The 13,075-nt window shown below is 48.5% G+C and overlaps 1 protein-coding gene across 9 annotated transcripts in view; it reads left to right on the top strand.

The window, feature by feature from the left end:
- Positions 1-8,820, top strand: part of TANC2 (tetratricopeptide repeat, ankyrin repeat and coiled-coil containing 2) — a 489,961-nt gene extending 481,141 nt beyond the window's left edge. For all 9 annotated transcript variants that reach the window (XM_055258661.2, XM_055258667.2, XM_055258668.2 and 6 more), the window contains one exon: positions 1,116-8,820. In XM_055258661.2, coding sequence (XP_055114636.1) covers positions 1,116-3,081 — 1,966 coding nt within the window. In that variant the 3' untranslated portion in view covers positions 3,082-8,820. The remainder of the gene's footprint in view (positions 1-1,115) is intronic.
- Positions 8,821-13,075: the final 4,255 nt, after the last annotated feature.

A 13,075-nucleotide genomic window follows, 5' to 3' on the forward strand; every position in this document is an offset into this window, starting at 1 on the left:
TCTGGTGGCATCAGACCCCCTTCCACCTAAACCATCACCCACCACACACACACAGAGTCAGGAGGTCCTTGCTGCCAGGATGGAAAGGACCCAAGAGAACACCATTCCGCATTCCTCGTGCCCATCTGCTGTAGTTTGGCCCCTTGGCAGAAAAGCCCCCAGAAGAACCTAGAAGCTGCCATCAGTGATCTTTGTGTAACTTGTCACTGTCTCTTACGCCTCCTGCCCTTCTTCTCCCCAGCTGCATGAGAAAGAACTGCTTCAGGTTCATTGCTATGACCAGGGGCATATGGTCCTGAAAAATCACACCCAGGTTGAGGCTAGTGATGGTGGTGGCAGTGATCGCACTCTTATCTAGCTGGGGTAATGAAGTCCTCACAGAAACCTGACTCAAATTCTCCTTCCCTGGATAGTTCCTTTTTCACAAGGCCAGTTGCCCCCGTCAGGTGATATTAGTAGAGAAGATGGGAATGTCTCTGACAGTTCATTTCTTCGTTTGTAAATTAGAGTCTCCTTGGAGTCAGCTCAGCTCCAGCCCCAAGTGGCCTAGTCAGCAAACCTAATGCCTGCCCCACTTTGATAGAGCAAGTGGAGACACAGCAATTCTGAGAGATGAGGGTTAGAAAGGGCAGAGGACAGGGTTCTTGCCTAGCGTAGAACAGGCCTGAAATTTGGAGCTAAAATATTGAGAATATAAAGAAAAATTTCTGCTGGATCAGCAAGATTTTTAAATATGTAGTTATTTTTGTTCCTAAGCTACTTGACAGTGACCCTGTAAATGACAACCCCACCCAACTCTCATACTGCCTGGTGTGTGTTTGGGCACCAAAACAACTTCCCGAAGGGCCTGGCTGGACTGACACAATGGGGCATTTCTCCACTCTTCCCAGAGAGGCCAGAAGGAAGATGGAGGCCGAATGGGTTAGGGAATCATTCGGACTCTTCCAGAATGAGTCTTCCTGTTTCCTTCCCTATAAATCCAACTAAACTGAAACACCCCAGACTCCCACAGACGCCACCACAACTCTCTGAGATAGTGACCATGTTCTCAGCTCTTGGTGATTTCTCTGGATTCAGAATAATTCCAGTTCCTGTGTTCACATTTTGTCAAGCAGACAGTTCGCAGCAGCCTTAGAGGACCTGAACGAGGCCATCAAGCTGTGTCCCAACAACCGTGAGATCCAGAGACTTCTGCTGAGAGTGGAAGAAGAGTGCAGACAGATGCAGCAGCCACAGCAGCCACCACCACCACCGCCGCCACCGCAGCCTCAGCAACAGTTGCCGGAAGAAGTAGAACCTGAACCACAGCATGAAGACATATACTCTGTACAGGATATATTCGAGGAGGAGTACCTGGAACAGGATGTTGAAAATGTTTCCATCGGCCTTCAGACAGAGGCCCGGCCCAGCCAGGGGCTCCCGGTCATCCAGAGCCCACCCTCCTCTCCCCCGCATCGGGACTCAGCCTACGTCTCCAGCTCACCTCTTGGCTCTCATCAGGTTTTTGACTTCCGGTCCAGTAGTTCTGTAGGCTCTCCCACTAGACAGACCTATCAGTCCACCTCACCTGCCCTGTCTCCAACTCATCAGAACTCACATTACAGGCCTAGCCCACCACACACTTCCCCAGCTCATCAGGGAGGATCTTACCGTTTCAGCCCCCCTCCTGTGGGAGGACAGGGCAAAGAATACCCAAGCCCTCCCCCTTCCCCTCTCCGGAGAGGCCCTCAGTATCGGGCCAGCCCTCCAGCTGAAAGTATGAGTGTCTATAGATCCCAGTCTGGTTCACCCGTGCGCTATCAGCAGGAAACAAATGTCAGTCAGCTTCCTGGCAGACCCAAATCTCCATTATCCAAAATGGCCCAGCGGCCCTACCAGATGCCTCAGCTCCCTGTGGCAGTTCCCCAGCAAGGGCTCAGGCTACAGCCTGCCAAGGCCCAGATTGTGAGAAGTAACCAGCCCAGCCCAGCGGTCCATTCAAGCACCGTCATCCCCACAGGAGCCTATGGCCAAGTAGCCCATTCAATGGCCAGTAAATACCAGTCTTCACAAGGAGACATAGGAGTCAGCCAGAGCCGGTTGGTTTATCAAGGGTCAATTGGGGGAATTGTAGGGGATGGGAGGCCGGTGCAGCATGTCCAAGCCAGCCTGAGTGCAGGCGCCATCTGTCAGCACGGAGGATTGACCAAAGAGGATCTTCCACAGCGACCTTCCTCAGCATACCGAGGTGGCGTGAGATACAGCCAGACACCACAGATCGGACGCAGCCAGTCAGCATCCTATTACCCAGTCTGTCACTCAAAACTAGATCTGGAGCGCTCCTCCAGCCAACTAGGTTCCCCTGATGTGTCGCATTTAATCAGAAGACCTATCAGCGTCAACCCTAATGAAATCAAACCACACCCGCCAACTCCCAGGCCATTGCTGCATTCCCAAAGTGTGGGCCTTCGCTTCTCTCCATCTAGCAATAGTATCTCCTCCACCTCCAACCTAACTCCAACCTTCCGGCCATCTTCTTCCATCCAGCAAATGGAGATCCCACTGAAACCCGCATATGAGAGGTCATGTGACGAGCTGTCACCAGTGTCTCCAACTCAAGGAGGTTACCCCAGTGAGCCCACCCGATCCAGGACCACACCATTCATGGGGATCATAGATAAAACAGCGCGGACTCAGCAGTACCCCCACCTCCACCAGCAGAATCGGACCTGGGCAGTGTCATCCGTGGACACTGTCCTCAGTCCCACGTCTCCAGGCAACCTGCCTCAGCCCGAGTCCTTCAGTCCACCATCATCCATCAGCAACATTGCCTTTTATAACAAAACCAACAATGCACAGAATGGCCATTTGCTGGAGGACGATTATTACAGCCCCCATGGGATGCTGGCTAACGGGTCTCGCGGAGACCTCTTGGAGCGAGTCAGCCAGGCCTCCTCCTATCCCGATGTGAAGGTAGCTCGGACTCTACCTGTGGCTCAGGCATACCAGGACAACCTGTACAGGCAGCTGTCCCGAGACTCTCGGCAAGGGCAGACATCCCCTATCAAACCAAAGAGACCATTTGTGGAGTCTAATGTTTAAAAGACGTTTTGTTGGAGTGAGACCCATATGTTTTCACTGCACATTTTCAGGCTTGGTTTCCACATTTGAGGTAGTTCTCTGGCTTAATTTCTCATGTAGTTTCTGTGTGGTGTTCAGAGGTGGCAGCCCACATGCTGAAATCCTTTGCATGCAGCCGACTGGGAAGCGGCCTCCCGGGAGCCAGGACTTCAGTTTCTCTTGTCTATGCCCAGCCACATGCTCTCTCCCTCTCTTCAGATGCCAACGAGGAGATTTTCATGCCATGTGCTTTAACCCAGGGAGATCAGACACACTGGTCAGCTTTTTCCAGGAGACAATCGCTTTCACTGATGTTCTTGTTGTGTAATTGTCTTTTTCTTTTTTTAAAAAAATAAGGTGTTCTTGTTCGTTTTCTTCTAGAAACTTTTAGAGTGCGATGCCCCTTTGCCTTTGCATTCTTAGCCAGTGTCACCCACACAGCCAGCTGCAGCGCATTCTCATACTGTGGCCCCTCCCCAGACCGCCAGTGCCCTGCAGCCACCAGGTCTACAGTGTGCATTAGGATTATTGCTGGTCTTCCTAGGGGGGTAAAAGGATCAGAAGAGAAGAATTAAGTGCTAAATTGGAAGAAAACCCCAATATAATTACGTAAAATGTCACTACATTGATTTTCCGAGAGGCATTGTAGGAACATGTCAAAAACAGCCAGCCCTTTAAATATTGCAGTCAGCCAAGGAAATTAGATGAGAATTGTGGCTATTAAGAGAACTCACTGAGAGTTATTCTCTAGATTTTTAGCTGACAACCAGTAAAAGCTGCTGCTTTTCCAGGGTAGGGGAGGGAATGAATACATGGAAAAACGAAAAAGATTGTTCTGGATTCTCAGTGAAAGGCTATAGGAAGTCTGTTCTGGAGACATCTACTTTTTAGATCCTGATACATCACTGAGTGTCATACTCCACAAAAAGGAACCTCTTCCCGAAGGCTGGCTGGTGTGACAATCCCATTAGTTGGATCTTCACCTACAGCCAGATTTTGTTCTAGTGGCCCTCTTTCTGTAAACCCAGATGGCATCATACAGAAATCGTTTCTTTCAGAAGCAGATTGGAATCTCTTGGGACCATGAGACTGAGTCCCAATATTTCCACCCAGGGTCACGCCCGTTGTTGTCTACTTCCGTTTTGAGATCTATAGTTTGATTATTATCACAGGAACTGTTTCTTTTCTTTTTCTAGGAGTATTTGTGAGAGTGTGATATTTTAAAGTCAGATGCAGCAAAAACTGTTTCAGGGTGAAGAAAGACCCCTTTCAGCCCTGTTTTGTAGCCCTGGGTGGGGGCATGAGATAGCAAGCTTCTGATCTTGGTCACCGTACACATCTTCTAGGTCTCGTGGTCATTTGGTAAGCTGACCTTTGAGTGAGCGAGGCCACTGTTGAGTGGATAGCAGGAATATTGGAACCAAAGCCTTGGCACAGGCCTGGCACTGGCTGTACATCAGCTCTTACAACTAAACAACTCAACCCAACAAACTAAGCAACTGAAACGAAACAAAGAAGCATTCGTTCTCTGTTATTAGGAATCATTCTGCTCTGTTAGGGAAGGGCTGCAGGAAGGGCAGTTTCCTGAATAAAAATCTGGCTATGACCAGTCCCATGTGTTTGGTTGGTAAGTAAGTAAGTAAGTGCCCTTTGAAGGGATCATTAAGACACAGGGAACATGAACCTGAGATCAGAAGCATTTCTTTACTAATTTAGATTCTGCCAAATAGACTAACCTCTCCACCCCCAAACCTAAAACAGGCCAGGACTTGTCTCTTTGTGCTGAAAGCAAATAGCGGGACTAACTCAAGCCCCAGCCTCTTTCCACCCTCCCTGAGACCTAAGGACTGCCTTCTCAGCTAGACCAGGGTGGGCATCAGCGACGCCTTCTCAGCTAGACCAGGGTAGGCATCAGCGTCCTCTCTCCATCTCTGTACCCCTCTCTCACACATCAGGAAGATGAGACATGTAGCTCTAGCGGCAGCCTCTAGCCAGGAGCCCAGTGGCCTCTCAGATCGCTTTTTGGCCAGGTCTCAGCACTGCTGGCCTCTTTGCATCTTATTCCTTACAACCTCCTCTCACTGAGGAGCCACTGCATTTTGAAGAATTTCTCAGTGTCTGTTAGAAAAGTGCTCCTGCTCATTTGGAACGCCACACATCCACCCACACTCACCTGTCCAGGCGAATGAGCAGGTCCTGTAGCTTTACAAATATGCCACTGATGCCACTTCTCCCCAGGGTCTCTCAGTTTTCCAGGACAAAAAGGAGATTTAGGGCCTATACCCTATGGGCAAAACACCTAAAATGTTAACAGTCAAAATGCCATTTTTTTGGCCATCATGAGAGGGAGTAGGTATCACTGCTGCATGCCAGTTGTTTTTGACTAGAATATGCCAACCAGAGTTTGTTGGGGCAGGAGACGTTTTTCCTTACAAGCAGACTGCCTGTGCCCTGTGCCCTGTTTGCTACTTCACTGCCATGGAATGATCTGAGTACTGTATTTCAGAGCTGCCCCTTCCCCAGCAGCAAACACTCGCTGAGTCCATGTCTGGCATCAGGTGGGAGGAAATGTTTCAGATGAAACTTACTCAATTCATATCACCCTGAAATGGAGGACAGAGGTGACAAACTTCAGTTTAATAGGTTTCTCACCAAGTTGTATGTTCCATTGGCCCAGGATTCTTGCACTAATGGGTTTCCATCACATCATGTCTATAAATGGGTGCACTTTACTGTTTGAATTTGTAACTGAAGTACTGGATATTTAAGTGTGAGTAATGTCTTCATTAGAAAATAGCAGAACCGCTCTTGTCTTTTAGTGTATTTTTCAAGAAAAAAGGAAAGGAAAGACATCAAGCAGTGGATCACAACATTTATAGCACAAGAAATAACTGTTGTATATAAGCATCAAAAAGATTAAGAATTTTTTAATATGAAAAATATTTGCAGTGATTTTAAAGTGCTTTTCCAGCAATGTTCTTAGGGACTCCTGAGACACGGTTACTTTATCTACTGGATCAGTAAGGCACACAATTAACAATTAACAATTAATGTTTATTTACAAAGTAAAGGGAAAACCTGTGTAACATGAGAATTTGGCATGACAAAATGGAGACCATTTTGTATCTGCTGTTGTATCTTGTCCGGGTTGCAGACGTGCACTATTAAAGTCCCAAGTTAATAGAGCACAAACCCTTCTCGCTCCTCCCCCATGTGCCCCTCTTTTCAGATGTGTATAACAAACTCGATGGCTCAGGAAAATTCCACTAATTAGAATCATGTACAGTACCCCAGGTCGTTGTCCAGATATACAAGTTTGCTAATGTAGTTAAGCCTGGATTATTAAAACACTTTTCCTAAATTATTGTAAACAGAACAGCTTAGAGAAAGGTATTCTCAGTCCTTATATTGTATAGTAGTTTATGAGCCCCTCTCTAAATGTTGATATTTTTATATTCCAGAGATGTACCCAATAGAAAAAATTAAAAATTAATCAGTATCTAATTTAATATCCATAAGTATTTTTCCTTAGATTTTAGTCACATACAGTGGGCTATGTGGATGTCACTTGTGCTTCACCATAGTTTACCACTAGGTGTCACTGTGGCTCTGCACTGCGCTTGTTTTGTAGCAAAGAACCGCGGCATCCCCTCGGGAGAGAGGAGCTGCTTCCAGGGCAACAGGCAGGCGGGCTCAGAGGTTCAGGAGAAGGGAACAGAGGCCTGGAAGGGGTCTTCGTGCATCTGTGCCAGTTGTGCAAGACGAACTCTTTGAACACTACATGCTTTGGACTTCAGCCAGGCAGAGGCTGGGAGAAGGTTGACCAGAGCTCCCTTGCTCTGGTAGAGGGATAGGTTCAGGGAGAAGCCCCTTCTTCCCCGTGAGCCTCCCTCCTCTCAGTTCCTCTCAGCCTCCAGCTTTTATAACTCCAGAAGCGTCACAGTTGGGTGGTTTGATTCAGAGAGAGTTATTTTTCTACTGCAGAAATGCCTTGGACAAAACCAGTGCTCACTGAATCTTTGCCACAAAATGGAACAGGCTATCCCAGGGGGCAAGAGGTGCCCGCCCCTGTGCCCAGCCTCCTCTTGATGCTCCCAGTGCCCAGCAGCCTCGCCCACCCTGCCTGTCTGTTCCTGAGCTGCCCATTTCTCAAGAAACCGACCTGCAAAGGCAGCCGGCTGCTGCCTCCACACTGAGGGCTGTGCGGTCCTGCTGCTTGCTCACTGGGAGGTGCAGCTCTTTCTCCTCTTCCTCTAGGAATTCCAGACCGACCATCTACCATGACTAACAACAATGAACAAAGGGCTTAGGGGCAAGAGCTACCTACAAAGACGTGTCATGGAACCCTTCACCATGCAATGCCTTGAACTCAGCTCTGGCTGCTCCCAAGAAAAGGTGGCTGGCTGGGGGCCTGGACACAAGCACAATGGGGCTGGTGGAGCCACTGTGCAGAGCTACTTGAATAATCACTGGGTTTTCATCAACTCCTTTTGTTATACAGACCACTCAAGGGCTGAAGTGTTGGTAACCTTCATTTCGGTGTCCAAAGCCTCACAGCAGGTGAGCCACCCTGAGATGCTTGTGGCCACATGGTGGCCACAGTCAGAGCTTTGAAAGTCAGTACCAAATGAACGCATAATTGGACACCAAAAATCAAGTGTTACTTTCGTGTTTCCTCACCCATCATCTCATTGCCTCCTGCTGACTCTGATACCGACGCTGAGCTGACTTGCCAGGCTGCCGCTGGATGCGTAGAGATCAGGCCAGCGCCGCGCTCATTTTTCCAGATAGACCTACTCTGTGGAACGGAAGTGCCCTAGCTGCTTTGTTTTTGTAGCACTTGCTGGCTGAATTTTTCTTTTGCTAATTGCTAACCAGAAAGTCTGGTTAGAGGGGGCTCAACTCAATCCCTTTGGTCCCCAGAGCCAGACGAGTTAATTCTGGAAAATTGAGTACTTGAATGTACCTGCCTTATTGCATACCAATTTACTGGGGGGAAAAAAAATTTAGTGATGCCGGCTCCAGATCTCCACTTCATTCACAGGTGATTTTGGAAATCCTATAAGTTACACTTCCTGTTCTGGTTTTGTTTTGTTTTTTGTTTCCTTTGGCTGATTCCTGCTGAGTGAGGCCAGTTCCTCATCAGGCTCAGGGCAGGTGCCATTTTCAGGCGTGGCCTCCTTTCCATCTAGCACAGCATCTTTGTCTCTGTTCTGTCTCCTCCAAATCCAAGATGATTTTAATTAGTACAGACATGTACAGTCTACAATTAAAGAGTGATTTGTACTAATATGATTTTGATCTTCTTCCTCTTTGCTGTCCTTTCAAGACACTTGCTGGAAAAAGCTTTAATGCACTTAGTTTTCCTTTAGGTTTTCTATGACTCCGCTGTAAAGGACTTTCTCTGTACAGTATATTATCCAATGCATGTTTGTTCTCTCTCCTGATATATTGAACACCACACAGTTGTGAAGCCGCGCAGTGGGGATGCCCCACACCCCACAGAGGCATCTACCCCTGTGTATAAGGAAAGACATTTTCCTTTGCTGTACTTGCTTGAGCAGTTTTATTGTCTGTACATGTGAGCTGTGTGAGATAGATGTGAAAAGTTCAAATGAATGCATTTTCCTGCCCCATGTATACAGATTGTCATCTGTACAATGAACTGTATGTATGAAAGCAAATGTACTTATTTATAAATGGCTAACACTTGGAAAACCATGGTGTTGTGATGCTTCTCTCCTTCCATTACAGCCTCTTCAGGGAGCTGGCTTTTAGGCTTACCCTCCTGAGGATGCAGTGATGGGGGCACCCTCCCTCAGGAGGAATTGGGCAGGTTAGGGCTAAGGCCAAATTCCCGATGATTTGCTTGGTCTCTTGTGGGACATTCAGAGCCACCCCTTTGTGCATTTATTCGCTCGGTCACATTATTGAGCACCTCTTCTCCTCAGAGTCGGACACTGTGGTAGGTCCTTGAGAGAGCTGTGGACAAGAGATGCCGTTCTAAGGAGCTGTCAGCACAGGCTTGTGACATTTGTTGAGAAAGGGAGGCTTTTTCTTCACTGGAGAAGAGGTTTCTCTCTAGCTATACCCAGGGAGCACTGAGCTCTTGTTTCATTTTGTAGCTGAAGCTGCACCCAATCCGGCCACCCTACCAAAGCCAAGGCTGAGGTGGCCGCCAGCTTGAGTGGCTGTGTTTAGAGGCTGCATGCTGAGAGGGTAGCGAGCAGAGGGCACAGCTCCCACTGCAGACCTAAGGGCTTCGTCACAGCTGGAGGCCCACAGCTTCCAGGGGCTTTGTCTTTTCATCAGAAATCTGGTCGAACTCCAGTCTTCACCATATAGAGAGCTAGGCAGCTGCATTGTGAATGGAAAAGTGGCAGGTTTCCTGCAACTGGCTGGAGACCAAATACCTTCTAAAAGGGAGCAGGGGGTGGGGGCGGGGAGCAGCACTGAGCCTGCAGCCTTTCCTGTTTAACTGCTACCTCTATGTTTACTTCAGGGACAAGCCAGGAGGGAGACCACTTCCTCTTGACATCAGATTTGTGCTAAACAAACATTCCTGCTGTGCATACCTGCATTTCCCAAAGCCTGGGGAAGCAGACAAACTCCACGCAACACACAGCCCAGCCTAGACACCACAATTGCCTTCAAAGAGAAGAGGGGACTCTGGCAGCAGCCACCTGCTCAATCTCAAAACCATTCCTGGGCTGCTCCAGTTATTTCATTAAAAAATGGGTAAGTCAGGACCAGGTGCGGTGGCTCACGCCTGTAATCCCAGCATTTTGGAAGGCCGAGGCGGGCGGATCACGAGGTCAGGAGATCGAGACCATCCTGGCTAACACGGTGAAACCCCGTCTCTACTAAACAAAATACAAAAAATTAGCCAGGCATGGTGGCAGGCGCCTGTAGTCCCAGCTACTCGGGAGGCTGAGGCAAGAGAATGGCGTGAACCCAGGAGGCAGAGCTTGCAGTGAGCCGAGATCGCGCCACTGCACTTCAGCCTGGGTGACACAGCGAGATTCCATCTCAAAAAACAAAAAACAAACAAAAAAAAGTCATTGGCAAAACCCTAGCTTTTTAATTTACATTTTCTTTTTGCTTTTTTTTTTTTTTTTTTTTTTTGAGACAGTCTCTGTCACCCAGGCTAGAGTGCAATGGCGTGATCTCGGCTCACTGCAACCTTCTCCTCCCAGGTTCAAACAATCTTCCTGCCTCAGCCTCTCTAGTAGCTGGAATTACAGGCACCCGCCACCACGCCCAGCGAATTTTTATATTTTTAGTAGAGACAGGGTTTCGCCATGTTGCCAAGGCTGGTCTCAAACTCCTGACCTCAAGTGATCCACCTACCTCAGCCTCCCAAAGTGCTGGAATTACAGGCATAAGCCACTGTGACCGACCTAGATGTTTTGTTTTGTTTTGTTTTGTTTTTAGATGGAGTCTCACTCTGTCACCCAGGCTGGAGTGCAGTGGTGTGATCATAGCTCACTGCAGCCTCGACCTCCTGACTCAAGTGATCCACCCACCTCAGCCTCCCAAGTACCTGGGACCACAGTGCATGCCACCATGCCCTGCTAATTTTTGTTTTGTTTTGCAGAGATGGAGTCTTGTTATGTTGCCCAGGCTGGTCTCAAACTCCTGGCCTCAAGCTGTCCTCCCACCTTGGCCTCTCAGAGTGCTGGGATTACAGGCATGAGCCACCACACCTGGCCAAACCCCCAGCTTTTTAAGAAGTCCTGGGACATTGGAGGAAAGGAAAAGGAATGATTCATTTAAAAAAACTATTAATACTTCTTAAAAAGAATTTACCCTCAACCTTAATAAAAAGCTACTCAGAGTAGAAGCAAACAGCAAACTAAGCAGAAGTCTGTGTAGATCCTCTGGAGCACCAAGTCAGATTTTCTTCCCCTGGTTATCTGCTCACGGGTACCCTTTGGTAACTGCAGGCAGACACAGTACGCACGTGCACATGGTGGCCAGACTCCCCTGCGGTCGGCTGGGAACGAATGGGTAGGCGAACCAGCGGGGAATGGAGTCACCCTCTTTCAGCTTTAAAAACAAGCTGGAGGAGCTTGGAGTCTTGGCAGCCGAGTTATTCCATTCTCAGGAATAAGATGGGGCATTGATAACAGGTATCGTGTCTGGAATGCCCTGTGATAAAGAGACAGCCCGCATAGAAGAGAAGGTGCTCAGAGTCCATTCTAACAGGCATCCTCCTGGGAGGTCCACTGTGTCCCAGACACTGTGATAGGGACTTCACCTATGTTCCCTAATGTATTCCTCACACCTCGACAGACGACACTGCTATCTCCAAAACAAATGCAGAAGCAGATCCTGAGAGTTGAGGTTGCTCAGGGTCACAGAGGCACAGGTAGGCCTCTGAATCAGAGCCGCACTGACAGCTCTTCCCTCCACCACGCTGCCTCCTCTCTCAGAAGGGATGATCTGAAAAGAGCAAGCAACCCGAATGGCGCCCCACGGAGCGCAGGCGCTGGGTCCGGGAAGATGGCTTGGGAAATGCCGTGTGCTTGTTTGGAGAAATAACTCTATGCCCCAGCCAAGAGGAGTCGCTTTGGGACCCCAGTAAGAAAATGAGGTCCCTGCTGTTATCCAGCCGGAGATTGGTAGAGGAAGAGGTGAAGTGGCTCTCTGGAGAGGGAGGCATCATCCCTTGGTGACTGGAATCACTTCAATATTCAGAGAGACCCATAAGATTCAGAGGCTGGTGAAAAAAAAAAAAAAAAACCCAGAAATGAGATGCTGACTGAGGAACCAGTTTGTGACATGTATCAAGCCATGTGCAATGAATGCTTTTCAATAAATAAAGGCCCACACTCAGCTGGGTGTGGTGGCTCACACCTGTAATCCCAGCACTTTGGGAGGCCAAGGCGGGTGGATCACCTGAGGTCTGAGTTCGAGACCAGCCTGACCAACATGGAGAAACCCCATCTCTACTAAAAATACAAAAATTAGCTGGGTGTGGTGGCACATGCCTATAATCCCAGCTACTCAGGAGGCTGAGGCAGGAGAATCGCTTGAACCCGGGAGGCGGAGGTTGCAGTGAGCTGAGATTGCGCCATTGCATGCCAGCCTGGGCAACAAGAGCAAAACTCCGTCTCAAAAAAATAAAAATAAAGGTCCACACGGAAGCCTTGATTCAGGAGGGACTCTACAGGTGCCCTAAGGAAAAGATCTCTCCGCCCTGGCTCCTACACATTAGAGACCAGCTACAATACAGAAGACAAAGTTGAGACCAATGCGGGGAAGCAGGGACTCCTGTTACCTTATTAGAGGATTTGCTGTTGGGTCCCTTTAAATAGTGAGCTCTGGTGAGTTTTTAAATTGCTTTAAGCAGGGGTCCCCAGCCCCAGGGCCACAGACCAGTATGGGTCCGTGGCTGTTAGAACCTGGCTGCACAGTAGGAGGTGAGCAGCAGCAGGTGAGCATGACCACCTGAGCTCCACCTCCTGTCAGATCAGCTGCAGCATTAGAGTCTCATAGGAGTGCAGACCCTATTGTGAATTGCGCATGCGAGGGATCTAGGTTGCGTGCTCCTTAGCAGAATCGAATGCCTGATGATCTATCACTGTCTCCCATCACCTCCAGATGAGACTGTCTAGTTGCAGGAAAACAAGCTCAGGGCTCCCACTGATTCTACATTATGGTAAGTTGTATAATTATTTCATTATCTATTAATTACCATGTAATAATATAAAATGCACAATAAATGTAATGTGCTTGAATCATCCCAAAACTATCCCCCACCCCCAGCCCTGGTCTGTGGAAAAACTGTCTTCCACAAAACCTGTGCCTGCTGCCAAAAAGGTTGGGGACCATTGCTTTAAGTGACAAGCCACAAAGTGCACAGTGCAATCCCACCCAAATTTGCCAAAAACACACCTTCTGCCTGACCCACGTACATGGATCTAAAGTGGAATCTCGGCCGGGCGCGGTGGCTCACGCCTGTAATCCCAGC

Source organism: Symphalangus syndactylus, chromosome 20 (assembly GCF_028878055.3).
Source record: "Symphalangus syndactylus isolate Jambi chromosome 20, NHGRI_mSymSyn1-v2.1_pri, whole genome shotgun sequence".
In the NCBI taxonomy this organism is placed as follows: domain Eukaryota; kingdom Metazoa; phylum Chordata; class Mammalia; order Primates; family Hylobatidae; genus Symphalangus; species Symphalangus syndactylus.